General features: G+C 40.2%; 1 protein-coding gene across 4 annotated transcripts in view; it reads right to left on the bottom strand.

Moving 5' to 3' along the window:
• LOC118118864 (glutamate receptor 2) overlaps positions 1-24,882 on the bottom strand; it is a 59,620-nt gene extending 34,738 nt beyond the window's left edge. For 2 of the 4 annotated variants that reach the window (XM_035172331.2, XM_035172321.2), the window contains exons 1-3: positions 24,617-24,881; positions 3,338-3,478; positions 891-1,130 (exon numbers count right to left, since the gene is read on the bottom strand). In XM_035172331.2, coding sequence (XP_035028222.1) covers positions 891-1,130; positions 3,338-3,478; positions 24,617-24,686 — 451 coding nt within the window. In that variant the 5' untranslated portion in view covers positions 24,687-24,881. Of the gene's footprint in view, positions 1-890; positions 1,131-3,337; positions 3,479-24,616 lie in introns of all 4 variants that reach the window. The other 2 variants (XM_035172349.2, XM_035172338.2) reach the window with 2 other exon arrangements.
• Between the last annotated feature and the right edge of the window lie 2,236 nt (positions 24,883-27,118).

Raw genomic sequence — 27,118 nt, 5'->3', positions numbered from 1 at the left:
AAATCTGCTTATCAAGTCTGAATCCATTTATATCCCTTATCAAATATATCCATATTATTTATCATATTTATAGATTCTGCTTTAAGCTTTAGTGACTCCTAAATATAACTATAAGTCTACAGTTGAGATGGGTACTTTTGTCATCTGTAAATAAGTAGACAAATCTGTCAATGTGTGCATTGACTTTTCATCCATTAATATCTGGAAATACAGACAAGCCATCAGTTCCAACACAGAAACAGAAATCAGTTCCAACCTCTCAATTCCTCAATACATATCTCAAGTTTCAGAAAAGTAGCCAAATGTACAAATGAGGTACTTTTACTTTCAAAACCTAAATTCATAGTAAGTAAAAATGTTTGATCTCGGATCTAGTCAGATTTATTATGAACTCAATTATGTTGTCCAGCAACCCAAAATAAAAGAATACAGAATAGAATAAATTTTTTGCTTCCAGTAAATATAATCAAATTAATGTATTTTTTCTATGCATGTATACTTTTGCTAAGTTTGCCAATTCAAGCAAAGGTCAGAATATAGGTGCGCTCCAAAATCATGAATGTAAAAAAAACTGTATATTCTACGGCCAACTGGTCTGTATAGCCACTGAGACACACAGACAATTCACATACATTTTAAGGACATGACGATTAAAATGCTTTAAACTAGATCAAGGCACTTTATGACTTGATTATTTCAACATGATGAAAGCTACTATGACACAACATTGTTTTTCTGCCAGAGATTGTAAAGTCAGTCAGTTCCTCTCAGTACTAAATTCTTGTTAGTTTGAAGAACTAAATTAGAAATCCTTTAAAAGTTCACAATTATGCAACAGCTCCACTAAAATCACATGTAATGTACGTGATGACTCACGAGATCCTCATTACCTCTGTCACTGTCGTATAGATAGGCAAATTTCTCCCATTTGTAGTACTCCACTAATGAAACCAGAGGCCCCTTGATGTCTGGCCTCATCTGGAGAACAAACTGATTCATTCCTTCTGCCGGGAAAGATGGTGTGATGAAGGAGACATGGAGTGTCTCACAGAAGGATGTGATGGTGTTTACGGACTTCTTGTCGTAGAAGCCAAATATGGCATACACACCTCGAGAGAACTGAGAACAAACTAGAAGAAAGACAGAGAGGATTTTAATATCACTTTAAACAGAGACAGACAATCAGAGGATAAAGCAGGACAAAGGCAGGTTTTATGTAACAGAAGAAGAATGTCCCTGCACTCAGCACCTCGCAGTAATACTGAACTACTCTTAAACCTTAAGATCTCGAATACCTTTAGGCTTCTCTGCATCTGATCATCACACAGATTATATTATTACCATGATAATCCAAACTTGGATTAAAAACTTTTGTAAATAGTTGAGTTGTGCATGTAGTTAGATTTCAAGGTGCATTTCAGGCAAAGACAGAGGCTACTCAGACCAACCAGCTGGTGCTAAGCTTTTTATTGCAGAACCAGGCCTGTGTTGATGGTGTCTGACAAGAAACCTTTTTTTCAAACTTTCTACACAACCTTTCATCTTTTAACAATTATATTTGCTACTCTAAAATTATCACATTATTATCATATATGTTACATTTGTTGTATTGTGGACGTCCGCTGTTTTACTTAGAGGGTAGACACAGAAGTCCTTTGTGCCTGTTTGGCTGCTATATTTAGCTGTCCTACTTCAGTGACCTTGTTCTTCACTCTAGAAATAAAAAGTCCATGTTCATGTCTCTGTGTAAATTGCAGCATTCATGTACATCATATACTGCAATAATGCCTGACATCATAATGTTAAGGGCCCTAAATTAAGGGCCTTTAACATTTTAAAAGACACCTTTAAAGACTGGTGTGACAGTCATCATCAGATTTTTAACATCAAAAAGACGAAGGAGATGATATTCAACCCCAGAGAGGGGAGAGTCCATGACCCGGTCATAATCAGTGACAAAGTTATTGAGCAGGTGAGCACTTTTAATTATCTGGGCATACGGCTGGACTGCAATCTGAAATGGAGTGTCCATGTAGTAGTTATGTGTGGGAAGTTAGCTTCCTATGCATTCATGTCGATATTCTACACTACTGTGCTAGAAAGCATAATTAGATACGGAATGGCAGCATGGTTCGGCACGCTCACAGTCCAGCTAGAAAATCAAGAGAATATGGTAAAAAACGTCTATAAAGGTGATGGTCAAAAAGGACTGTCCTTCCCCTCAGACCATCTACGGAGGTTCTATGGTCAGATTTGCACAGGGGATTCTTAATGACCCGTCACACATACTGTTCTCTGTATGTGACCGGTTACCTTCAGGCAGATGTTACAGAGGCTTTAAGTGTAAAACCAACCGCCTCAGGCTCTCATTCATCCCAACGTCCATCACACTAATCAACAGTAGTTTTAGAAATTCAAATGTAATTTTGTGTGTCTCTCTCCCCTTCGCTGTGTGTTTGTGTGTGTGTGTGTGTGTGTGTTGATTACAGGAGTGGAGTCAGATGTGCAGGAGTCAGGCCACCAGCTGCCAGTCATCACCATAATCCTTCTCAGCTACAAATACCTGGTTCCTCCCTCAACAGATTGACTTTGTTTATTCAGTCTGTTGCATCGCCAGGCATTCTTTGAAATATATCATTCCTTGTTTTTGCCAGCCAGTAATCTGTGTTTCTCTGTAGCTGCAGTTCCTCAGCCTGCCTCATGATCTCAGGAATCCAACCACCACCCTGAACTCTACTATTCACCACACTGCTCTGGATCCTCCCTCAGATCGGCCCCCCTCCGGCACCCAGCTCTGACACAGTTCCATCGTTCACAACCTGACAATTGCAAGTTTCAAGAAAGACTGTTTACCTATGCTATCCTATCTCAGTCTCTGTGTTCCGCTTTTGGGTTCTCTGACCAGCCCCTAACACTTTGTACTAAAGCAGGTCCAGAACAAGCGTGTAGATGGCAGACAAAGGGAGCTCAATGTTAATCCAATGCACTGCACTGTACTTGTATAGCAGAGCTTTAAGCCTCAGGCCACCGTTACATCATGCTCTGATGAAAACAGAGTATTCTGCATGCATGAGTCCTCGTTCCATTTATTTCTAGTCTTTGTTGCACAGTTACTGGATCTCAAGTATAAAATAACGCTACAGTGTCTTGTTATTTTTAACAGGGACACTGGGCTCATATTCTTCTGAAGCATTTATACCATAACATTTTTAAATGGATATTAGATTGAAACAATACAGCAAACACATCAGTCTCTACACCTCTAATGTTAATAATTATTAATATTTTTAACATCTGTAATTTTTTTTGTTCGGAATAAGAGAAGAGCAATACTTACAGCAGTTAGTGACAGCAAAGCTATTGGCCACCTCCAGGTTATCTATATGTGGAGTCAGTCTGAAGTCTGCCATCCCAAACTGAACCATGCCAACTCTGAATGCACTATACTCCTGATCTGCACCTCTGGGGAATAAACCACCTGGGACAGACAAACACACACAGGACCAAGGTAAGAGAGACATGAAAACAAGAAAAACATGAAGATAAACAGCTGAATATATATTAGATTCTAAAATACACATTACAAGATCACAGTTTTGAGTATGAGATGTTTTTGTGTATGTCGTACTTGTTTTTTAACTGTACTGCTGCACTTAATAAAGTGACGGCTGTCTCTCAAACTGTAACAGCCTTGTTCACTATCGTTACTGCAGTACCATCAGGGGGCAGTAGAGGTCATTTTGACTTTAATTCAACACCTAAAGGGTTATTGTTGTGTGCTCTAATAACCACCAGGTGGCATCTGATGTGGCCCTGGAATATGGACCTTCTGTACCATGTAGTCCTGCAGTATGATGCATTTTAATGCAATATTTTGCCTGAAAAGAGGAAGAACAGCAACACAATAACAGACAGACAACTGACCCCAAACATGGAGTAAAGTGTGGCAGGAAGGCAAGAAACAGCCAGGCAAATTGTGATTTAAAGCAGTTTTTTTTTTACACAAATAAGAGTTTGTTTTTCATCTAATGTTGAACACATTAAAGGGAAGGAAACATTAAACATAGGAATTTCAAAGTATATAAAGTTTCCACTAATTCAAGGAAAAAAACTCCTGGAAAAATAAAGGTGAGTTCATTGACATAAACATCTGCTCTGTTTTGTGTATACACATCAAATTTGACCAAATGGTTATCCTAATAGAAACTGACAATCGGAATGTGTTCAGACAGGTGCTGCAGATGTTGGCTGGGAGAAACTCCCAGAAGGATACTTATCACTGCAGCACCTAACCGGTCAGAGCTGAGTTGTCAGACGGAAGCATGTCCTCAGTGAAAGACATATCAGTACCTGAAGAACTCTCAGGACTGTGTGACGGTGTAGGAAGAAGGCCAACCGGATCATTAAAGACCCCTACCACCCCAGCCATAAACTGTTCTGCCTGCTGCCGTCTAGCCGACGGTACCACAGCACCCGGGCTCAGAGACAGTTTCATCCCCCAGGCCATTAGACTTTTAAACTCCTCCAATCTGCAATAACTCCACTAAAATCTGCACCGTACCATATTTGCACTTCTGTTTTTTTTTAGGTGTATATATTGTTTTATATACCAGGTGAACCAGGTAGTTGAAAGTTGGGAGCAATTGGCCAATTAGCGCTCCCTGCTGAGGCGCCAGCAGAAACGACTGGCAATTTAATTTAGTTGAGTTTAATTTATGTTTGCTCGTGTGATGAGTAATAATATGCTGAAAAAACAACTCCTTTGTCTCTGGCTGTGTGTGGGAGACCCCGGTGGCATCGGACATTGCCACAGTATGTCAATGTCTGTTTTACCTTATATTTTCTGCAAAGAAATGTGTTTTCTTTGTATTAGGTGTTGAGTGTAGAGTAGACTAATGAGGAAGCAATCAAATAGCTGTAATGTAACTAAATGACATTGCTTTTCCTTAGTATGTTTGAAAAGACGTGTGTATGTAAAGAACAATAAGCATCACTCTTTCTTTTAAAACATCAAATAAATATAAATAATCCTCGCTGGTTTTTGAAGTGAGGTCATGCAACATCATCAGCTAGAGCAACGACACTGATGCTCCATTAGTATTGCATGGAAACTGAACTGATCTCAATAACAGCTTGTGGAATCCCCAAGGATTTGTTCCTCCCTGCTGCTATTATTATCTAACTAACTTTGATCAAACCTGGGTTCACAAGTACATAAACGTTTTTGTGTGTACAGCTGCACATTTCCTGGCATTTCCCAGCATGTGTTACACTATTTGCAGCAGTCTTAATGCATGTGCATTCTTTTAGCGTCTTTAAACCCACCAGCAGCAGTCGGTAGATCTCTCTGTAGGCTTATTTCCACAGTTTTACGGGAACCCTGAAGCACCTCACAGCACAGGAGCCAAAACGTGGCTCTGCCCTTCAAAGCCACTTTATTTTGGCTCAGGCATGGGATATGCTCGAAATCGTCTGAATCATCACATGTGGTTAGATGCATGTTGCACATAACATTTTGATCCACAAAATGTGTCTCATTTAGGCTTTTGTAGTCAGCTGATTTTATATTGTGCATCTGTTTAAAGTTCAAATCAAACACACTTCTCAGGTTTTCTCCGGAAGGACAAAATCTAGCATAGCAAATCTCTTTTAGCCGTGCTTAAATTCCTGAAGAATCAAGTGCAAAAATAGATCTTTTATGTGGGATGTTGAAGTCTGATGTTGTGTTGGGTTCATTGCTTTGGTTGAAATAGTGAGAAGGATAATGAAAAACAACAATCCAACAATTGGGACAAGGACAGAGAAATTGTTCATGTGTGAAAGACAAACTGTGGAGTAGGTCTGGACCCTATTCCCCAGTGATCCTCCACAGGACACGCCATGTCAGTAGTAAAAATAGTATACAAAATTAGTAGTAAATGTTCATGGAACAACTCAAACATCATGAGAGCAGGCTCAATGTATAGAATGATGTGAGAGGCTGACAGTTTTTGTTATTTGGTCATAAAGCTAGGTGATCAAACAAAGACTTAAATAAAAACTACAGGGGTGCTGTTGTCCCATGTCTCACGTCCTGTGTCTGTGCCGTTCCTTCATTATCATCATTATTTCTGCCATGCATCAAAGCTCTCTGTGTAACAGTATGTAATGATAACTTCACTGCCCTTCCCAAACACACATCTTAGAGAGGGCTTCTCCTTTATATCAGCGTTCTGCAACAAACACCCAACAATGATTTAGATATATTTGGTATAAAACGTCGTCTGATCAGACCATGGAATAAGCTCAACTTTGAACTTAAGATAAATAAATAGATTCAAATAGACACATTCCTCCTGTGAGGAGAAGCTGTGCTCTCCCTACATGTCCTCTGACTGCACCATCAGTCAATTGGCATGCGTAGAAACTAGAATATAGTGAATAAGTTAGAATACACAGAGTAGATACAAAACAAATCATTTCAGTGTGCTTTACATGCTTTACGGGCAAAGAATATAATCTAAAGTAGAGTTTGGTTACATGTGTTAGATATGTAATTCATTGGTAATGTTTGAAGGTCTGTCTTAAATTATCAGACAGTCGGAACAGAACTCAAACATGTTCCAAACATGGGGGAAAACTAAAGGCTGCTTAGCTTTGCATGGTTCTGACTCTGGCAAGACTAAACTTGCCTCTGGTGACCTGAGGACTCCAGATAAATCAGTAAAGTAAATCAGGTCCAAGAACCCTGTAGTGGTAATGCTTTTAAGACAAGTAAGATGATTTTAGAATCTATCCTAACATAAAAGAGGCCAGTGCAGTTATTGAAGGTAGGGTGTAATGTACTCCACTTTCTTGGTGTTAGTGAGGACTCGCTGTCTGGTTGATTTTTTTCTTTTTTTCTTTTTCTAAAACCTGTGAAGACACTGTTACAACAGTTTCACCTGCTGAAGATTTTCCTTTAATCTTTGTTGTGTTTTAAAGGTTGGATAATATTTAGATATTGAAATTTTTTTGCGTCATGGATTTGGGCTTAATTCGAATTTTATTCTGGGGTCAAAAACGATTGTTCCTGTCTTTCCCTTATCTCATACTATATCCATCATGAAATGAGATGTGACTGAAGCAACTCAGCAGCTGACACTGATTGATTGAATCGTGACTTTGCAGCAATTAGTCGCAATAGCAGGATACACTGCGAAGAAAAAAGAAAACGATCAATCTTTCCATTGGGAGAAGTTGAGGCAAACACAGTTAGGTGGGGTTGTGAGAGGACAACATGGGGTTTCAGGTCAGAAAACAAACTGAAATTAAGTTTGATAAACACAACCTGAACAAGGTTTTACAAAACAGAGTCTGCACAGAACTGAACCTTTTATTTTGATAGTTAGCCAGTAATGTATATTTTACAAGTAAGTTTGCATTGCTGGCCATCTGGCGCAGTAGTGAATGTAGTGTGGAACCATGTTGTAAAGGAACACAAGCATCTCTGTTGAGTGCATACCTCCACCAAGGCCCAGTAGAAATGATATAAATAGAAATCATATGTCTATCCGTTCCCTAAATATTCCTAATATTTTCCATCACTATCCGTGAATTATTCCATTGGAAATTAGTTAAAATTTGGACAATCTCGCAATGTTAAAGATTTGGAAAAAAAATCCTGGATCCGCCTCCTGAACGGGTTCTGCACCAAAATTGAAAGGGTTCTTCGCTGACTCATACTGCATCATTCTACCATGTTGTGTGGAGGTCCACTGCCTTGCTTACAAACATACAAACCAACCTGACAAACGGAAAGGGGTGAGAACAACCTCTTTGGGAGAGGTGATGAACAGTACTTGAAAACACATTGCTTGGGAACTGAACTACTTTCTTATGTACCAGAAGTATGGCAACTTAATTACCTGCAGAAACAAAGGTGGATCATACTTTGGGGGAAATCAGAGCTCTTCTTCTTTTAAAGACAAGTCATTAATGAAATAACTCTGCTCCTTTAAGTCTGCCAGACTGTGGTACACTGTCACAGGCCTCCAGGGTTCTCTCTGCATGCACTGCTGTCTGGCTGCATCGACAGTCCCACTCTGTCCCAGCAGCAGCATCTGGAGCCTGAGTGGAGCTGCCTCACTTTGACATATCAGCCAGTCATGATGGATGATCCATTGAAAACACTATTTCACAAACGTTTATTTTTTTTCGTCTTTTTCAACTTTTTTAAAAAATATTTTTCAGTTAGATTTTAGACCTAACCAAGCCATTTATAGTGAATGAAATGTGATCACTGAGCAAACCAACATGTGTTTGCAATTCAGTCTCTTTTTTTCATCAAGTATTATCAAGCACGCACTGACGGGGGAAGAAAAAGATCTTTAGCAATTTAAGAAAATAAATTATACCTCAGCTCAGCTGCAGTAGTTGAGGTGACGCTGGCAGAATGAGGTCATAGTTGTACACACTGACTGATTGACCGTGAGCAGTGAGAGTGGGGTTGTATGAAGAAACCATGGCTGCTTGCACTGACTGCGGGACTGTCAAGTCTGAATACACTCGCTGAGCTTCTGCCAACAGAAACAAGGCCACCATTAATAATGGTCATTAACTTAGGCTGGATGTCACGTGGGCTCCTGCTCCTGCTCCTCTCCTACTATCAATATTTCTATTTTGTTGTGTAGGCAAATTACCTTGGTGAGTAAGGGCCCTGTTTCACTTTCCAAAAGATCCTCCCACCATTGTTAATGTTTCCTGGAAACTCCACTGGACAAAGAGAAAACCCTCCCTTGCTCAATATCTGTAAATAATATGAACATATTTAGTGGGTACAATCTGGGTCTCCATGAATCACTAAAAATTGTTCATGGAAAATTATCTTCATATAACCACCAACGCACACATATTTGAAACTACCCAATTTACAGCAAACATGGAGGGTAATGATGAATGATGACATCATGGTGGACTATGTCTGTTTGAGTCTGGGTCAGTTAGTGTAACCAGTTGGAGATTTAAACATGCAGTGTGCTGGGTTTAAGGACTGTTGTTGTTTGTCCTCCACTTGCTCTCATAAAGATCATTCTTAATATTTATGAAAGGAAGAGGGACACATTTTTGGGCAGAAGAATTAATTAATAAGAGAGTAGGTTTCACCAGAACAGCACATGCATACAGCTAAGCATATAAGACACACATGTACAGGCTGACTGCATACACTGATGCTCAAACTGGAACACATGAAGCTAAGTAAACAACAAAAAAAAGCAATGCAGTTGACCACACAGTCCGAGCTTCAGATTATGGCGCAGAACTCAGTTATTGGAGTGTGAGATGGAATTGGGTGCTGGAAAGGTTAATAAACACAGTCCATATCCTGACATTTTAAAAATACTGAGGTAAACACAACATTGTAGAATACTATCATGAAAGGGGCAGAATTTGAGTAGCTTTATTATAGCCAATACTGTTAAATCAAAACATGCTTATCTTAGCCCCAGTGTCAAGGATATGAGAACCATGTCAGTTCTCGAAGATATATCATTAAGACATGGGGTTCATAACATGAAGGAACACTTCTCCAAGGGGAGATGTATTGGATAAACAGCATATACACAAAATACTGTATACTCTAATGTATTGAGTGAGGGATTAGACCATGACATTAGACCTATTTCATTTTTTATTTACTGTCCTTATATTATATTACAATATTATCTAGTATGTTGGCACTCATGTGCACTGATGTTTGTTCATGGTAAATGAACTGTAATTAATGACAACTCACATTCACACATTCACAGAGTCCTTCTATATATAAGACTTATAAGATATAAGGCCACAGTTCAGTCCACCATGCTCCGCTGAATGGGCGAAGACTGTGTAGTAGTCATTCTGGGTGGCAGCTGATGGTGGATCCTGATGGCAGCAGTGGACAATGACAGTGGACTATAGTGGCATCCGATCTTGATTGTGGATCATGATCGTTGTGGCTGCTGACCATGGACTATGATTACAACAAGACTGCTTGATATACATTATGTCTACTCAGATACTCGACCATTACTGACAATAATCCACCAATTCATTGACCTTCAGTTATGCTACTCAGTGTTTATTCTAATCAATGCTGCAAATACCCTTATCTTTCTGATGTTCTCCTTTACACTTGACATCTATTGCACTTCAGTCCGTCCTGGGAGAGGGATCCCTCACATGTGGCTCTCTGAGGTTTCTACCTTCTTTTTACCCTGTTAAAAGGGTTTTTAGTAGTTTTTCCTTACTCTTGTTGAGGGTTAAGGGCAGAGGATGTCACACCTTGTTAAAGCCCTATGAGACAAATTGTGATTTGTGAATATGGGCTATACAAATTTGATTGATTGATTGTTTGATTGATTCTGCATCTCCCATCTGTCACTTTAACAAATATAAGATAAGATACAATTTATTGATCCACACACCAGGGAAATTCACTTGTTACAGGAGCAAGCATTAAAGTAAAATTTTAAAATGATAAAAAGCATTCTTACACTGTGGGTGGAGCAGTCTGCTGCTGAATGAGCTGCTAAGGGCCCCCACAGTGTCATGCAGGGGGTGAGAGGTGTTGTCCATGATTGAATTCAGCTTTGCTAGCATCCTCCTCTCGCCAACCTCCTCAGCGGAATCCATAGGTCAGTCCAAGACCGAGCTTGCTCTCCTAACCAATTTATTTAGTCTTTTCCTGTCCCTCTCAGTGCATCCACAACCCCCAAATATGATGAACAGGGTGGACCAATCTGTCAGCACTGTAATGAAATTACAACGAAATTGCCAGTGTCAGAATCCTGACCCAAGCAACTAAGCTGCTCCATTGGCTTTAAACTACTAAGCCCCTCTGCCAGCAAATGGACAGTGGGGCACGAAGAGACAGTGTCCAGTGACGAGCCCTCCCGAGTAGATCTGGTTGGTGAATGTCCAGTTATGAATGTGAGAATGCTGGAGCAGATTATGCCTCGCCTTGTGGACACTGGCGCACAGATCACTATGTTGAGAGAAAGCACCTTTCACCGAGTGTTTGGTGAAAATGGTGTAAAACTGAGAGGTCCTTCCACATGGCTGACTTTGACTGCTGCAAATGACTACCCCCTATGTTGGTTGTGCAGTGCTGGACATCACTATTGGACCTGTCACAGTGGAGTGTTGTGAGAAGGTCCTAGACAACTATGTTCCAAGATGGTGCAGTGCAACCACAAGAACTGCCATTGGAAGCCAACCCGCTGGGGCAAATAGCCAGGAAAAAAAGATGGCACCCTGAGATTATGTGTTGATTATCGCAAGGTAAATGCAGCTACTCGCAAAGACGCTTTTCCATTAAATGGTAAATGGTTTGTATTTATATAGCGCTTTTCTAGTCTTGATGACCACTCAAAGCTCTTTACAGTACAGTTTTGCCATTCACCCATTCACACACACATTCATACAGTGCATCTATTTTTTTTTTTTTTTCTATGAGGGGCAATTCAGGGTTCAGCATCTTGGCCAAGGACACTTCGGCATGCAGATGGGGAAGACTGGGATTGAACTGCCGACCTTCTGGTTGGAGGAAGACCGCTCTACCTCTCTACCGCTCAGCCAGAGCCACCCCGTTACCCAGTTATCAAGAGTTGAAGAATCACTGACCATCTTGTCCCAGGCAAGGTTTTTTTCCACCCTTGTCCTGGCCATCGGATACTAGCAAGTGCCTGTCCACCCAGATGACCACCAGAAAACTGCATTCACAACTCCCATGGGCGTTTAAGAGTTTGACAGGATGCCTTTTGGGCTGTGTAATGCTCCTGCAAACTTCCAAAGATTGATGGAATCCTGCTTAGGTGAGATGTACATTGAGTCTCTTTTGATTTATTTGAATGATGTTATTGTGTTTTCCTGACTTTACCAATCACCTTAAGTATCTTGAGCAGGTGTTCACTAGCTTGGCTCAGCATGTCACCTATTCCAGCCATCTGTCCGTACCTGGGCCATGTGGAGACGGAGAAAGTTGTCACCCTCATGGAAGAGAAGGTGAAAGCTGTATTAGCGTGGCCCCAACCGAGAACTATGACTGAGCTAAGGGGTTTTCTGGGATTGGTAGGTTACTACCACTGCTTCATTTAAAGTGTTGCTAGACTAGCTGCCCCACTACATGCACTGCTTGTTTGACGCCCTCAAAAACAAACTTTCAGAGCCAGCCCTCCATTGACAAAATGGACCTCTGAATGTGAAGCAGCATTTGAAGGTTTGCAGGAAGCCTTGAAAGAAGCTCCTGTTCTTTCCTTTGCCAACTTTTCACTACCCTTCATTCTTTACACAGATGCCAGCAAGTGTGGGTTGGGGGCAGTGCTAAGCCAGATTCCAGATGGAGTGGAAAGGGTAATTGCTTTTGCCAGGGGGAGCTTGCACCCAACTGAGCATTAAAATGGGGCAGTAACAGAACAATTTCACAAGTATCTTTTGGGTTCTCGCTTCACTGTATTTACTGAAAACAATTCCCTTTCTCATCTGCAGACAGCCAATCTGGGAAGCGTGGAGCAGAGATGGGCAGCCAGGCTGGCAAGTTACAACTTTGACCTAAAGTTCCTGGCTTGAAAGGCCTATGCCAAAGCAGATGCCCTGTCACAAAAGCCCTTGGAGACAAGTCAATCAGTAAATACAGATGAAGACCTTCCTGTGTCCCTGCCTGGAACTATTCCCACACTATACCACAGCCAAGACTATCTGGAAACATGCCATTCAATTTGTAGGTAGCCCAAGGAGGTTTCATTCTGATCAAGGGGCTAACTTTGAATCTGCTGTCCTGCAAGAGTTATGTAGTTTCTATGGGAAAACAAAAAGCATGACCAACCCCTATCACCCGTAAGGAAATGGGGTCTGTGAACGTTTTTAAGCACACTCTGCTTTCTCTCCTTGGTACTCCAGAGGAGAATCAAAAACTGCGGTGGCCTGAATACATACAGGACCTGTCGTTTATGTATAAAAACATTGTTCACTGCTCTACTGGACAAACCCCCTCTTACCTCCTGTTTGGATGGCACCCACGCCTTCCCATGGATGTAATGCTCTGCACTCGAGGTGAACCAGAGGAGCCTCATACAGACTGGGTCAAGCTACACCACAAGAGACTTAAACTGGCATACCAGCAAGCAGCTGAGAGACTGGAGAAAGTTCGCCAACAACAGAAGAAAAGCCTTGACAGAGGGAGAACAACACCATAAATTACACACAGTCAAACATTATGACTCAGTCATAACACAGCCAGGAGATCCTGTTCAAGTGACTCAAATCGATCCAGATTCATGGTCCCAACACCATTGCTTCATCACTAAATAAATGTGATCGTCAGTTTGTGTGTGAAGAGCGACAGAGAGGAACAGACACACACACACAGACACACACAACCCTAGTGAACACGCTGAAAGACTAATGTAATACAATACAAACCTAAAAGCTCATCTAAATCGTAACCATCCTGTTAATTAAGCTGGTAACATACATTGTGGGCCAAATGTTTAATATTTATTCAAGATAATATTTTGTTAACAGGGCCAGAGTCCATTTTATTTATCGTTTTAGTTGTGTGTGGTTTATTTTATTTAGGTTTTATTTATTTGGTATATTTTAATATCTTTAATTCTAATTCAAATGTCAGACTGAATATTCTAAAGAATTAAGTCCATTGCTCTTTTGTGTACTTCCATGATTATGCTATAACATTCTCATATTAGTGGTATAATGGTTACAAAATAATATAATTTGTCACAATACTTTCTGGTACAATATATCAGCCAAAAAAGTTGTTAACATGACAGTCCTACTTTAATATTTTTAATATTGCAATAAGTGTGTGCATTTACAGCTTTAGTTCTCTGAGTTTCTTTCAAATCAAAGAAAAATTGGTATTGTACAATGAAATACCACCAAGGCGGTTAAATGAGTCAGTTATGTTCAGTCTACTTCATGAACGTCTATACAGAGGGCCGAAACTGCCAAAATGCTGGACATTTTAATTATAGTTTCTTATTTTCAATGCTTAATAAAACTGCAGTTTATGTGCTGTTTTTTTGTTTTGTTAGATTTTTCAATACATGTAGGTGTGTTTTACAATAAATTAATACCTGTATAAAGTAATAGTTGGATCATTGTAAATGACCTTTAAAAGGTTCACAAATCAAATGTCCTCTTTGAAAGTTATATATTCTTACTATATATGTGCCTTATAAATGGTAAATGGTCTGTATCTATATAGCGCTTTTCTAGTCTTGATAACCCTTAAGGCACTGTACTGTGAGAACGGCACAGCTGTCAGGGGCGATCTGTATCTGGCCCACAGTTCATTTCAGTATCCTGCCCATGGAACCACTGAGCTTCTGGTTAGAAGATGACCCACTCTATTGAAGAAGAGGACATACACAGACTTGACAGAAGTCATTTTCTAGTAATAAAAATGCTTTTACTAAACAGTTTTAGCTGGTGCTGTGGGTTAAAAGAACGAACATGCTGATGGTTCATTAGATCAAATGTGACAAATCAACTTGATGACAGGCCTAAATTAAACTTGGCTGTTGTCAGTTTGTGTGGTCTCTGCAAAGACATATACCTGTCTAAATATCCAGAACCTCCTCTTTGGTAGTTCACTCTCCCACGACAAATTTTGCCATGACGCACGCACGCACGCACGCACACACACACACACACACAGAGAGAGCTCCACAGGACTAAAAACACAGCAAGACTGTTGACAATAACAAAATGTCAATACATGTGATAGGGAAATAAGTAAAGAAATAAAAAGCAATCAGCACAGTATCACGAAAGAAAGAACATACTTAAAATAATAAAATACATACGAACAAGTACTTTTGGGGATATTTGAAGTTTTGTATTGAAGTCTATTTCGCATACCATATGTTCACTGAGTTACTGGCTTTTGAAGTCAATCCTCCTGTGCATGGTGGCCATGAAGAGATCCCCTTATGCCATGACAACAGTTAAAAAAGATGAAGGGCCATAGTCAGTCCTTGTTCTGTGTATAAAAAGACATTCTGAAGCAGTGATGTCTGAGGCAAATTCAGTGGGTAACTTTCCTTTTTCTGTGTGTAACCCGTGCAATGTTTCTTTGTTGACTCAAAGTCATTGGAGTAATTCAACAGCAGTTAACCTGCAGTCACCAGGATGAACATGCCAAGTTGACTTGTTCAACTATGACTTCTCAAGGCTCATCTTCTCTTCAGCTACACATATGATTGCAGTTTTATAGAAAACAAATTTTCCATTATTGTCACACAAAAAGGATCACATCACAGCTGTTTTTAAAACAGGAGGAAAGGTCACAGCAACACATTATTCTCTCAAAGTACAGTTCATATGGTTTGTGAGTGTAATATTCAAATGGGCATGAAATTCTAAATGCATTCAAATGTATTACTACTATTTATTATTATCCACTCCTCAGCCCAGTTGTAGTTCAGGGCACCAGAGTGGCCCGGTCACCCTGGACTCCTGTAACAGCCACATTCGTCTCACATTATTATCTTTAAGGCACATTTTAATAAATTTGTGATGTGACAAGTATATTTCTACGCAGTTAAAGTCCTGGTACAACATATAGAGCCTACTTGGCTAACAATGCTGTTAGCAGTGGACAGTAGGCTACATAATGTTTTACAAGCATCTGGTTCAAAAGTAGTGTAGCCAGCATTCCTGTATTCAGCTCCAAAGCTAAAGCATCACAGCAGCACAGAACCTTTATTCCTATCACCCCTCTCTGTTTCCATAACTTAATTTAGTAGTTGAGTAGTGTTAAGAAAAGCCTCTTGACATGTACAGCATGTCATGCACATATACTGTGTTGATCAAAGTACCTTCAGGGGCTTCTCAGTTGATAATTAGAATCATTAACATTAATGTCGCAGGCTTACACCACATTAAAACTCAGATCAGTATCAGGAGAAAAAAACACATTAGCCCTTTGATTTTACCAGTGGCGCCGCCCCCTCCAACATGCTGAGAAAAAAAAGCCTATTTAAACATTTAAAACATAATTTAATTAGATAATAATAGTTTACTCTTACAATGCGCCGGCCAAACAAGAGTGAATGTAAGTGAGTTTAAGAAAGTTTTGGCAACCACAGGACCTGAGGCTGTTCTTTAATTGGTTGTTGCAGATTTTCCAAGGGACGCAGCTCTCTGCACCCCAGACATTCCCACTTTTATGGACAATGACAGGGGTGCGAGACCTAAAACATCTGCTGAAGTGTCCTTGGGTAATCAATCAATCAAATTTTATTTGTATAGCCCATATTCACAAATCACAATTTGTCTCATAGGGCCTTACACATCAATAACACCTTTGGTCCCGTTCATGCAGACTCCAGTGGATGTTAGTGACATATCTTCATTTGTGTACCTTTGTGTCATCAGGTGTTCCAGGCTTTTAATTGCAATAGCGTTACAAGCCGGACCTGAGGGTACACTGAGGCCAACTGGCTTGTAGATGCTGAACCCTGAATTGCCCCTCATAGAACAAGAAAGTGCTGCGAATAGATGCACTGTATGAATGTGTGTGTGAATGGGTGTATGGCAAACTGTACTGTAAAATGCTTTGAGTGGTCATCAAGACTAGAAAAGCGCTATATAAATACAAACGATTTACCATTGTGTGTTGTATTGTTTTTGAGTCTGGCCTCAGTTTCCCCCAACACTGCGCCGGCCCCAATAAATTGATTCCCCACTGCTGCCACTGGATTTTACAATTGAAATTGTTGATAGCACTCTGTTGAACTCTGGCCTAATGACCCCTGGATGTAATATTTGACAGATGGGTTTGGTGGGTTTTAACCATGCTAGGGAAACAACTGTCGACAATTTGTCCACCAATTTGTTTAAGAGGCCAGTCAACTCATTGGTAACAAACAATTATAATGAACTGTCAGGTAACTTCAAAATATGTACAGCAAAATCTATAGGTAGATGCTGGGGTGGAAGTGGGGATTTTGCAATATTTTCGGGTGAGCAATGTTGCAGCAAATAGATGAGAGGAGTTTTAATCAAAGCAGTTTAAATACGCTGCCATGATAATAAGGGCGCACTGGATATGTATTGGTGTATGGTGATCCATCTGAAAACAGTATCATAATTAATTAGCTATTAAGGCTAAAAGTCTGGTAGTTTTAGTGTCTGTTTGATTGACACATAGACTCACCGATGATTGAGAGGCAGAAGTGTAAATGTGACTGAATTACAATGCTAATCAAGCTAGCTAGTTAGCTGATAGCTTTTTCCTTTGACTTAATTTTTTCTATTTTAGAGGTGGTAGTAACAATTCTAAAGCATAATTTAAAAACTATAAAACTAGCATTAGTTGATGGATCACGTTCGACAGTCACAACCTTCAAAGGTAAGTGCTTAACAGTGTGACATGAAGAGTCTTCAATAGTAAATCGCTGGAACTGCCCAACCAGAAGTTCACCTGGATTGAATGTGACTATACTTGCATGGACCCTGCCACAGCCATTCAGGCTGTATAGGATATTGACTAAATGAAGATAGATGGATGAATGGATGTGAAGGGCGAGTATGAAGATGGATGAAGAATGTCTCTGTTAGGCTGAACTGGGAGGATGAAGACTCAGAGTGGGGGTTCCCTCTCAGGCACATTTCCGCCCAAGCTGATGTCAGACCACCAGACAGAACCTAGGGAGAGACATGAGAGAAATATGCACCAGATGAGCTGAAAGTGATGTAGGTAGGGATGGAAATGGATGAGGGGAAGGGAGGGTGCGTCGAGAGATCTGAGACAAACAGAGCAGGATGGATTGACCAGGTATAAGAAGGGTTGATAGGTAATTAGAGGAGTGGTTCAGGCGTGGTCCCGCTCCCGAGCCTAAGTTTAATTACTATTTTAATTTCACTAGTATGGACCACTCCACAACCATGTATCATTAAATCATTTGATGGAAATTCAGGCTGTATTGTATATTGTGGATGGATAAATGGATGTTAAGGGGGAGGATGAAGATGGATGAAGAATGTCTCTGTCAGGCTGGTCTGGGAGGATATGCTGTGGACTGGGCAGATGGAGACTCTGTGCGGGGGTTCCGTCTCAGGCATTCGCCCAAGCTGATGTCGGACCACAAAAAGAGTCAGAGGGACAGGTGGTATGTGGTGTGAAATACCTTGAAACAATTCTGGCCAGTAAAGTAGGCTGAGAGAGTGCTTGGGGCTGTTAAGGATGGCTTCGTAGGAGGCATGCACGATGATTTCCAACTATGGAGCTGGTGGAAAATTGTGGCTGAAAATGGAGGGACTGGAATGGGGTGAGTATACGATTCTGGGGCCAAAAGTCCCAAAAACAATTTGTCTGGATGGATGGGCAAGACTTTAAAGGCGCTGGTGATGTCGGCTTTTGACAGCCAAGCTCTCTGGCTGGCCAAGTGGATGAGAGTGATGGCATGGTGGATTGTTGCACATTGCATGGAGAAATCAGAACTGGGAATGAGAGGTTAATGCTTGGAATGTATGAGCCGTGTAGGGAAGACAAGTCTATTATTACCCTCCTTTTACAGGAGTATTTTCGTGGGCTTATGAACTGTCGAATGGGCCTATAATGATCCTTCTTGACCTCTTTAGCCAATAAGGTGTCAACATTATGAGATTCAGTTGGAGTCTCGTTGACGGAGTTTGAATGTAAATGCCGGCGAGGCTGTGGTATTTTGACCACTAGGTGCAGGTGGCTCGGCTGAGACTTTTGGCTGTTGCCTAACTGAGTGATGGCATTGAGGATAATTGGCTTCGAACAGGTCATCATACAGGTCATCATTTTTTTTAAGAGCCGATCGTGAAGCTCGGTCTGCCTGTCTTCAAGAGATCTGAGACAAATGGAGCAGGATGGGTTGACCACATATAAGAAGGCTTGATGGGTAATTAGAGGAGTGGCACTAATTCACATTAGCTTTGACATGCTAACTTCAGCTACAATTAATTACTGCTCTGAAATATAATATGGACATGTTTACAACAAGCTTAGATTATTTTAACATTTAGCTATGAACTTTACCTCAGAGGACGGAAGCTAACTGTGTTAGCAGCTACATTTCACAGCACAGTCGAGAGCTTGTGTTGTTGGTAGCCGGTGTAAGTGGGTGTGTCCGGCTCCAAACTGCCAAGATGGCGCTAATCCAATTTGAAACTCTGCTGCAGCTCTTCTTCTGCCTTTTGAAATTTCATCATGTGGGGTAAAAATCTGGGAAATTGAAACTCCAGGAGAACAGCAGGAAAATCAAAAGCATGGGATGCATATTTGATCATTTATATCATATATAATATATCATTTATATCTTTTAAAATCTATTTCAGCGGGTTTTCTGGCCCGATTCGCTCGCTGCCAGTGGAAAAAATAGAACAGACGCCGAAACCATCGCTGCAGATGGAAGCTACTGTTATCCAATAGTTGCTCTCCAAACATCTTAAAATGTGCATGTTTAGATCGGGGAAATCCCCCCAGAAATTCCTGGGATGCTGCCCTCCGACCCCCACTATTACTTAAATCCTGGTTACAGGCCTGCTGACAGAGCAAAGCCATGACTACAACCACATTTACAGAGACAGCATCATACCATCCAGTCATAATCAATCAGCCTATAGTAGCCACCAGTTTAAGCCTAACAACAATGTAGATAGCTACTTGACCAGCTTCATAAGTCTTAGTTATCTGTCTAACTCTAATGAAACAGATTGTGACTGAACAGTCACAGTTGTTGCCGGGTCACAACCAATAGTCTACTACATAATTCAGATCGGTCTCTTTGGATGAGAGAGAATGTAAACTTTATATAAGGTAATACAACATTTATGAGCAGGACTTAGTTTGGAAAATGTCCCAGTGTGACCCTTTAAATCTGGCATGTACACGTGGCATCTATTGCACTTCTGTCCGTCCTGGGAGAGGGATCCCTCACATGTGGCTCTCTCTGAGGTTTCTACCTTCTTTTTACCCTGTTAAAAGGTTTTTTTAGTTTTTCCTTCCTCTTGTTGAGGGTTAAGGGCAGAGGATGTCACACCTTGTTAAAGCCCTATGAGACAAAATGTGATTTGTGAATATGGGCTATACCAATAAAATGTGATTGATAAATGGTCTCTAGTCAGGTGTGCACACACGTATCTTCAAAGACAGTGCAGCCCTATGCAGTGTTCAATGCAGAAGGTTGTGATGACAGTGAAGACATCGGGTGTAGAGCTGCAAACCTGTGCTTTTCTTAGCTGCCCTGTGTGTCCAAAGAAACATCTGTACAGCTTTCAGTAACATTAGGAGCATCACACTGGCATTTCAAGAACTCTCTTTTCACAGTGAAGGTTAACAACTGTCATTAAATTACAATAATTTACTTAAAGGTACATGCTCAAGAGCTTATGAGGCACAAATTTAAACACATTGAGTTCACCTGCCACACACAATAAGAGACAAGACGTGACTAGAACGATCCGGATTCATGATCTCACACCATCGATTAATACCTAAATAAATGTGATCGTCACTTTGTGTGAAGAGCGACATAGACAAGCAGGTCAACACAGATACAAACACTGAAGCAGATAGAAAAGAGGTTCTTCCCTCAGATTATGATGCAACGCAGTGTTTTAACTTCATTGTTGCAGAAGAAGCGATGCCTCGTTTATCCATGAACATGTAAATATGAATTCAACAAGTTATTATAAAGATCAGTTCTACATGGGAGTGATTAGACAAGAGCAGAGAAGCAGAGTCATACGCCGGGTAATGCACGTCAATACAGTGGCGCTGCCAAGAGGGGGCCAGAGGGGCCACCTGGATGCTATAATGGCTATAATCAGTTTTTCACCACTGAAACCTTAGTGCATTTATGTGGAGAGCGTCAAAATAGTTTAAATAATTACATCACTGTTCATTTATATATTATTATTATGCTATTTAGTCAGTAATATCATTGCAACCAACACCCAAGCTTTCCATACAGCACTGCACACACCAGAAACACACAGCACGCTGTCATCATTAGTTATTTTTGTCTTTCCAACTCCCCTCCCTTCTTTTACATTTATTTATTTATTTCTATTGATTATTAATGAATTGACTCACTCATTTATTCATTGATTGGTCTTGTTTTCACTGTTCCTAGCAACACACTCCCACCCAATCCCTCCTCCCCTCTCGGAGGAAAAAAAAAAGAAGAAAAAGGTCTTCTCCCCACTGGGCCTGAAGGATGCAAGTTTCCGTGAAGGAGTTCTGGGTTCTAATCTCCATCGGCTAGCTCCCTCCCCAGGGTGTAGGCGCAGCTGACGAGATCAGGCCCCTTTTAATTCTTGTCCTCATTTTCAAGTGGAGGGGGAGGGGATGCTGTGAGGATGGTGGTATCGGTTTTCCACCCCCATGAAGGGCAAGGCAACTTTTTTTTTCTCTCTCTCTTCCCTTCAGTTTTTATTATCCTCTCTATTTGTATTTCTAATTCTATCCACTCACCAACACACCTGCACACACTACTATAATATCTCTCTATAACAAATAGTGCCAACTCCCAGTTTTTGTATGTCAATCCTGAATGTTCATCATGTCTTGTTTTGTACTTTCTCACTTTCTCACAATAAAAAATAAAATAATAATAATCATTCTGAGGAATTGAAAGCTGTAAACTGTTAAGGAAACCTCTAACTTGGTGCATTATTAAAAATATCGAGGTAGGCCCTTCACAATAACAAATTCTGTTGGACGACATTTTGTACAAGAAATTATTGTGATAGATGATATTATTGTCATCATTATGAAAAGATTTGAAACCACTGGTACAATGATAATATTACAGCATAATCATGCAAGTACACCCTTTCAAAGAGCAATGAACTTAATTCAAAAGAATATTCAGTCTGACATTTGAATGAGAATTAAAGATAGTAAAATATCCAAAATAAATAAAAAATAAACCACATACAATCAAAACAATAAATAAAATGGACTCTGTTGCTCTGTTAACAAAATTGCTCTTAAATTAATATTAAACATTTGGCATAGGATATATGTTGCCAGCTCAGTGAACAGGATGGTAATGATTTAGATGAGATTTTAGCTTTGTATTGTATTAGGTTAGTATTAGAGTGCTTCACCTAGGAATCTGTGTGCGTGTGTGTGTCTGCTCTTTAAATATGTGTTTCATAATCTCTCCAGCGACACAAACAAGCACAAAAATAATGTACTATTCAGGTCCTAATAACTTGTGATTGGTGTTGGCGTTTATAGTTAAAGTGTAAAGTCAGCGCAGGTCAGCATGAGTGAGGAGGTAGGACACCCAGCCAGAGACAGTACAAACCAACCACTGCTTCTGCTCTGATCCTAATCGTTTTACAGCGTTTGTCCGTACTGGAAACCCTGTAATCAGTTTTTGTTTCCACTGTTCGACATACATCGCCTCGTTCACCTCCTCTTCTCCGCTTCACGTTTGTCAGTCTGTGAGTGAGTGGGGGCGAGTATAAAGTCCGCAGAGGAAATGAGATGAGGAAGCGACACAACTCGATCAAATACAGAGACACACCAGCTAAATGTTTGCCGCACCGGTGCGACCAAGGAACATTTTTAGTCGCACTTCACAGATGTTTGTACACATGTACAACTCACTATTTATATACACAGGTCCCCAACCCCCCACCCCAATTCAGAGAGTCGTCCCTCTCAATATCAAAGCAAACATAAGCCTTGATATTGCCTACATACATTTTAATAGTAATACAATATGCACTGACTGAACACATGATCGCTAATTATAGGTGCAAAATAATGCATTCTTAAGCTTTGACATATTGCACCCCCCCTCTCCATCCCTCACAGTGGTTTGTACATTGCTCACCCCCCCATCAAACACTATCTCTCTCTCTCTATCTCTCTCAGAGCGATGTGCTCCAGTTTAGTTTTCCTGTAAGTCGCAGCTCTGCAACAGTTGTTGTCAGAGGATGTGCCTTAATTCTACTACTCAATAGCAAAAAACATATATTTTTAACCACACTGCATATTTTTGTTTGTTTTACCTCACAGTTGAATCTTGACTCTACATACCTGCATCTTTTAATGCTCATGTAAGGCATGAATTCTCATCCAATTTTCAAGCCGTTTGTTTTGCGAATGTCAGATGTGTATATATGATACAGAATGCTTGGTTACAATAAAAATTAAGATTTTCATACAAAAATATGTGATCTGTTGTAGATAATAAAGTAGTATCAATTTATAATATTTAAGATGAACTTATCCAAAACAATTTGGTTCTAAGTACATTGTTTTTTCTTACTGCATGTAAAATGACTACCATGGTGCAATTACTGTATTATTTTTTAAATAAATGAACTCTTAATTCATTGAAACAAGACAAAATTACAACAAACGCTGTTATATAGGTTCAGTGTATTGTAGGCTTTATAATGTTGTGGACTTGTACACATTGACAGCAAAACATTAGAGATGTGCTTCTTCAGGAAAACTAAATCTAATTAGGCATATTATTTGCTTTAGCATGGTTAATGGATGTACTACTATAAATAACCTGCAAAGAGGAGGTATCCAATCTTTTTTCACTGCACCAAAATGACAAGTAAGTATAAGGACCCAGATATATCAAATGCAAGTTGATATAAGAAAGTAATTAAGTGCTTGTGGAAATGTTTCACAAATGTGTCATCAGGCAAAGGCAACTCAGAGAGAGGAGCTGGCCATAGACAGGCAGGGGCAGTCAGGCAGTGGGCGTCTCAGGTAAGCTTGTTAGTTTTTGTAAAGTAAAAAGTAAAGTGATTAGTTGTTGTTGTGTTGAACTGTGTAGGAGTATGGAAATCACCTTATTTCTATTCTTTGAGACATATATATATATATATATATATATATATATATATATATATATATATATATATATATATATACTATACTGGTCCCCTATGGTGTCCCCCTCCAGGAATTGTCATTGAAGAAATGTCTTTGTTTATCAAAGCAATGAGTCTTTTGAAGACAAATTGTTGACTGTGACAGAAATCTTTGTAATGATGAGTACATTTTTCAACCACTGCGTAAAGAGGATAATCCACAATCCTTAGTAATACAAAAATATTCGGATCACTTGATTTTATGTTTAACAATAGAAACAGCTAACAATAGAAGAGCCATTCGTGCAATTTGTGTCTAATTGTATAGATTTGAATGAGATGGAATGCAGCTGAAAATCCTGTCCTGTAGGGGTCGTCATACATACCTGTGTTTGAAGGTCCAACAATGAAACATGTCTGAAGTGCTGAATTTGAATCATCTAGGATGTACCTGCCTTTAGCTTTGTGCCAGTTAACACCTTGAATACAAACACGCGTATACCGCGCACACAAACCACACACTGCAGTGCACGCGCATATAATAACAGCCTACATATATAAGATCAGAATGTTGACAGAATTGGAGCAGTCCGTAGTGAGATGAGGCCTCTCCTCAGTGACAGTGGTACGAAGACGGGAGAGATGAGAGAGGCCCACACTGATGGTTGGGAGACATGGATACGATGAATGAGAAAAGAGGAACAAGCAAGAGGAACAAAAGGTACAGATGACAACGGTGACGCGATGGCACAAATGAAAATCCTACCGATCTGGACGCTCGGAGATCCGCACAACGCCTCGCGCCATAAGAGTGTCACCACAAACAGCAGCTTCATGGTGCTGGTATTGCTCCTCGCGCAACGTCACCGCAGCCTACGGCAGGTTCCTACCAAAACATCACCGACATCACACGCTATGCGAGTGCATGGCGTGATTCCAGGTTCGCTCTCGAGCGTCTCGAGCTCTGCGGATGCTGTCTTCTCTCTCTGTGGAGATGCGCGTGCCACCGCTACTGCTGGACTGGGGCGCGCGCCGAGGGTTGCTAGGAATACCGATGAGGCACGACAGCTGAACGTAAAGCAACGTTTATGAAACCACGGTGAGGCCACAGGAACCTGAGAGTTCACTACATTATAGCTAGAGGAGTTTATATAATGACACCGCACAACAAGCATGTGTGGACTGGCTGCCAGCTGGCCTCTGAACCGTGAGTTGATGAATTCATATTAAGAATAATTTAATACTATGACATACGTAATTAACAAAAAAGCCTCAAGTTCATTTCTTCAGTGAGAATACCATTCTAGCTTTCAAGTAACTTTAACATACTATGGCCATCAAAACACATTTTCACAAAATGCAATATAACACTACTTGTGTTTTGTGAAATGTGTGTTGACCCTTAGGGCCACTGTGTACTGTGACCTCTGTGTGCTGCATCCATTAATATGTCTGCACTGTAACCATACTTGATCCATATAAGAAGAGGTAGGCTACAAAAATGTTTGCGGCTCCAGAGGAATTTGACGAACAAAACCACTTATCACTCTGATTCTTTTTGTCTTGTGTGTTGATTTGTAGTTCAGAGAGATCCGGCAATTCCCAACATCTTTTCAAACATGAGGATGAAGTGAAGAAGGCATCAGCAGTAGCACAGGCAGCAGCCAATGAAATTGTGTTAAAACAAGTGCATGTGCTAGCCAGTGAAATCATGTTAATGCAAATACAGGTCCAGTCCTGGCATCTAGCATCTAACCCTAACCCTGTCAACGTGAGCCTGGAGAGAGGAGGCAGCTGGTCAACCTGGGGTGTGTTCATCTGGCTGTGGAGTTTAATTCCAGTTAATTTCTCCTTTAGCATTGCAAGGACAGCTAGCATGGCACAATTAGCATGAATACTGGCTATGTTGTGTGTCCTGAGCAGAACACTGATGGGTGATGTCGATATGACAGTTGTGCCAGCACCAAACGTCAGGCACACCCACTGTCAAGCATTAAAGCAACGTGTACATGTGTACATGTGAGTGTTAACTCAGCTCCTCTTTTTAGGATGCAGCCTTATGGTGGCTCCACAGAGCTCAGCTCTGCAGCACAGTATCAGCACCATGAAGAGAGACGTCATCTACCAGCTCTGTTGGTTCAGGATCAGCACCTCAGGCAGCAACACAAGACTCCCTAGGAAAAGACGGCAGGAGGCTCGAACTGCACTCGCCTGGGTGAGCTGAGAAACAGCCAAAGCCTCATGAACTCACCTATTTACATCAGAGTGATCCTGTCAGTCTGTCCTCTCATGTTCTTCAAAACTGCTCATGCGATTGACTTCAAACTTATACTTAATAATTTATACTTTAATTGGTTACCATTTAACTCTTTACTTCATGCTGACATCAATCCAATAATCTATAAGTGACAGCTTTATGATCAGAACATTATTAAACTAAGAACAAGTGGAAAAGATTAATCAATTTTTAATTTTAAATATTTTACTTGCTGTAACTATAATAAAAATCAGAAAAGGAACATGAGAAACATCTAACAGAAAAAAACATACTTAGTCAACTTGTAAAAAAAAACAGACTAACACTGCTTACAAAAAAGACAGCTTGCACTTGATTGAAACACAATCATATTTAACTTAATCTACTTTTTATATTTTTCAAGTAATTCTTCACCTTCCTCTATTTTCTCTTCAAGGCAACCTTTAGAAATTCAACTAAGTCTCCCTTGTCCCCATTGTGGCATGAGGTTCATCATCATTTTCTATTGAGAGTATGTTTACTTGAACATTATCAGTTGTGCCCCCTGACATTAGTAATGACGGGAAATATGAAGAATAATTGCATGTTTATTTGGATCAAATCATATTCATGACAGAAGTGTTTTAGTCAACAGTCTATTGAAGTAAATCAATCAAAAGCAGCAAGTTTTGTACATAGCAGCTGAACAGGCGACAGGGCCATATTTGATTAAATACACTGAGATAGATAATGTTGGAACAACAACAAAGTCATGTTTTTGGTTTGATACACTTAAAAGAGAGCTTCACTTCAAGAAAAAATATTTTAAATATACAAATGCAAATGTTTCCCAAGATTTTAATACATTAAATGCATGCAAGTAGAAAAGAAAACTTCAGATATAACATAAATTGGATGTTTTTCAACAACAATAAAGATTTGTATGAAAATAGTAATAAAAACATTTGAAAATTTCAGTCTATTGATAGAGGGTTAATATACCATTGCACTGCCTGACTTTCTTCTTCGTCT

Source organism: Hippoglossus stenolepis, chromosome 2, assembly GCF_022539355.2.
Source record: "Hippoglossus stenolepis isolate QCI-W04-F060 chromosome 2, HSTE1.2, whole genome shotgun sequence".
Taxonomy (NCBI): Eukaryota; Metazoa; Chordata; class Actinopteri; order Pleuronectiformes; family Pleuronectidae; genus Hippoglossus; species Hippoglossus stenolepis.
This window is presented reverse-complemented; position numbering and strand designations above follow the sequence as displayed.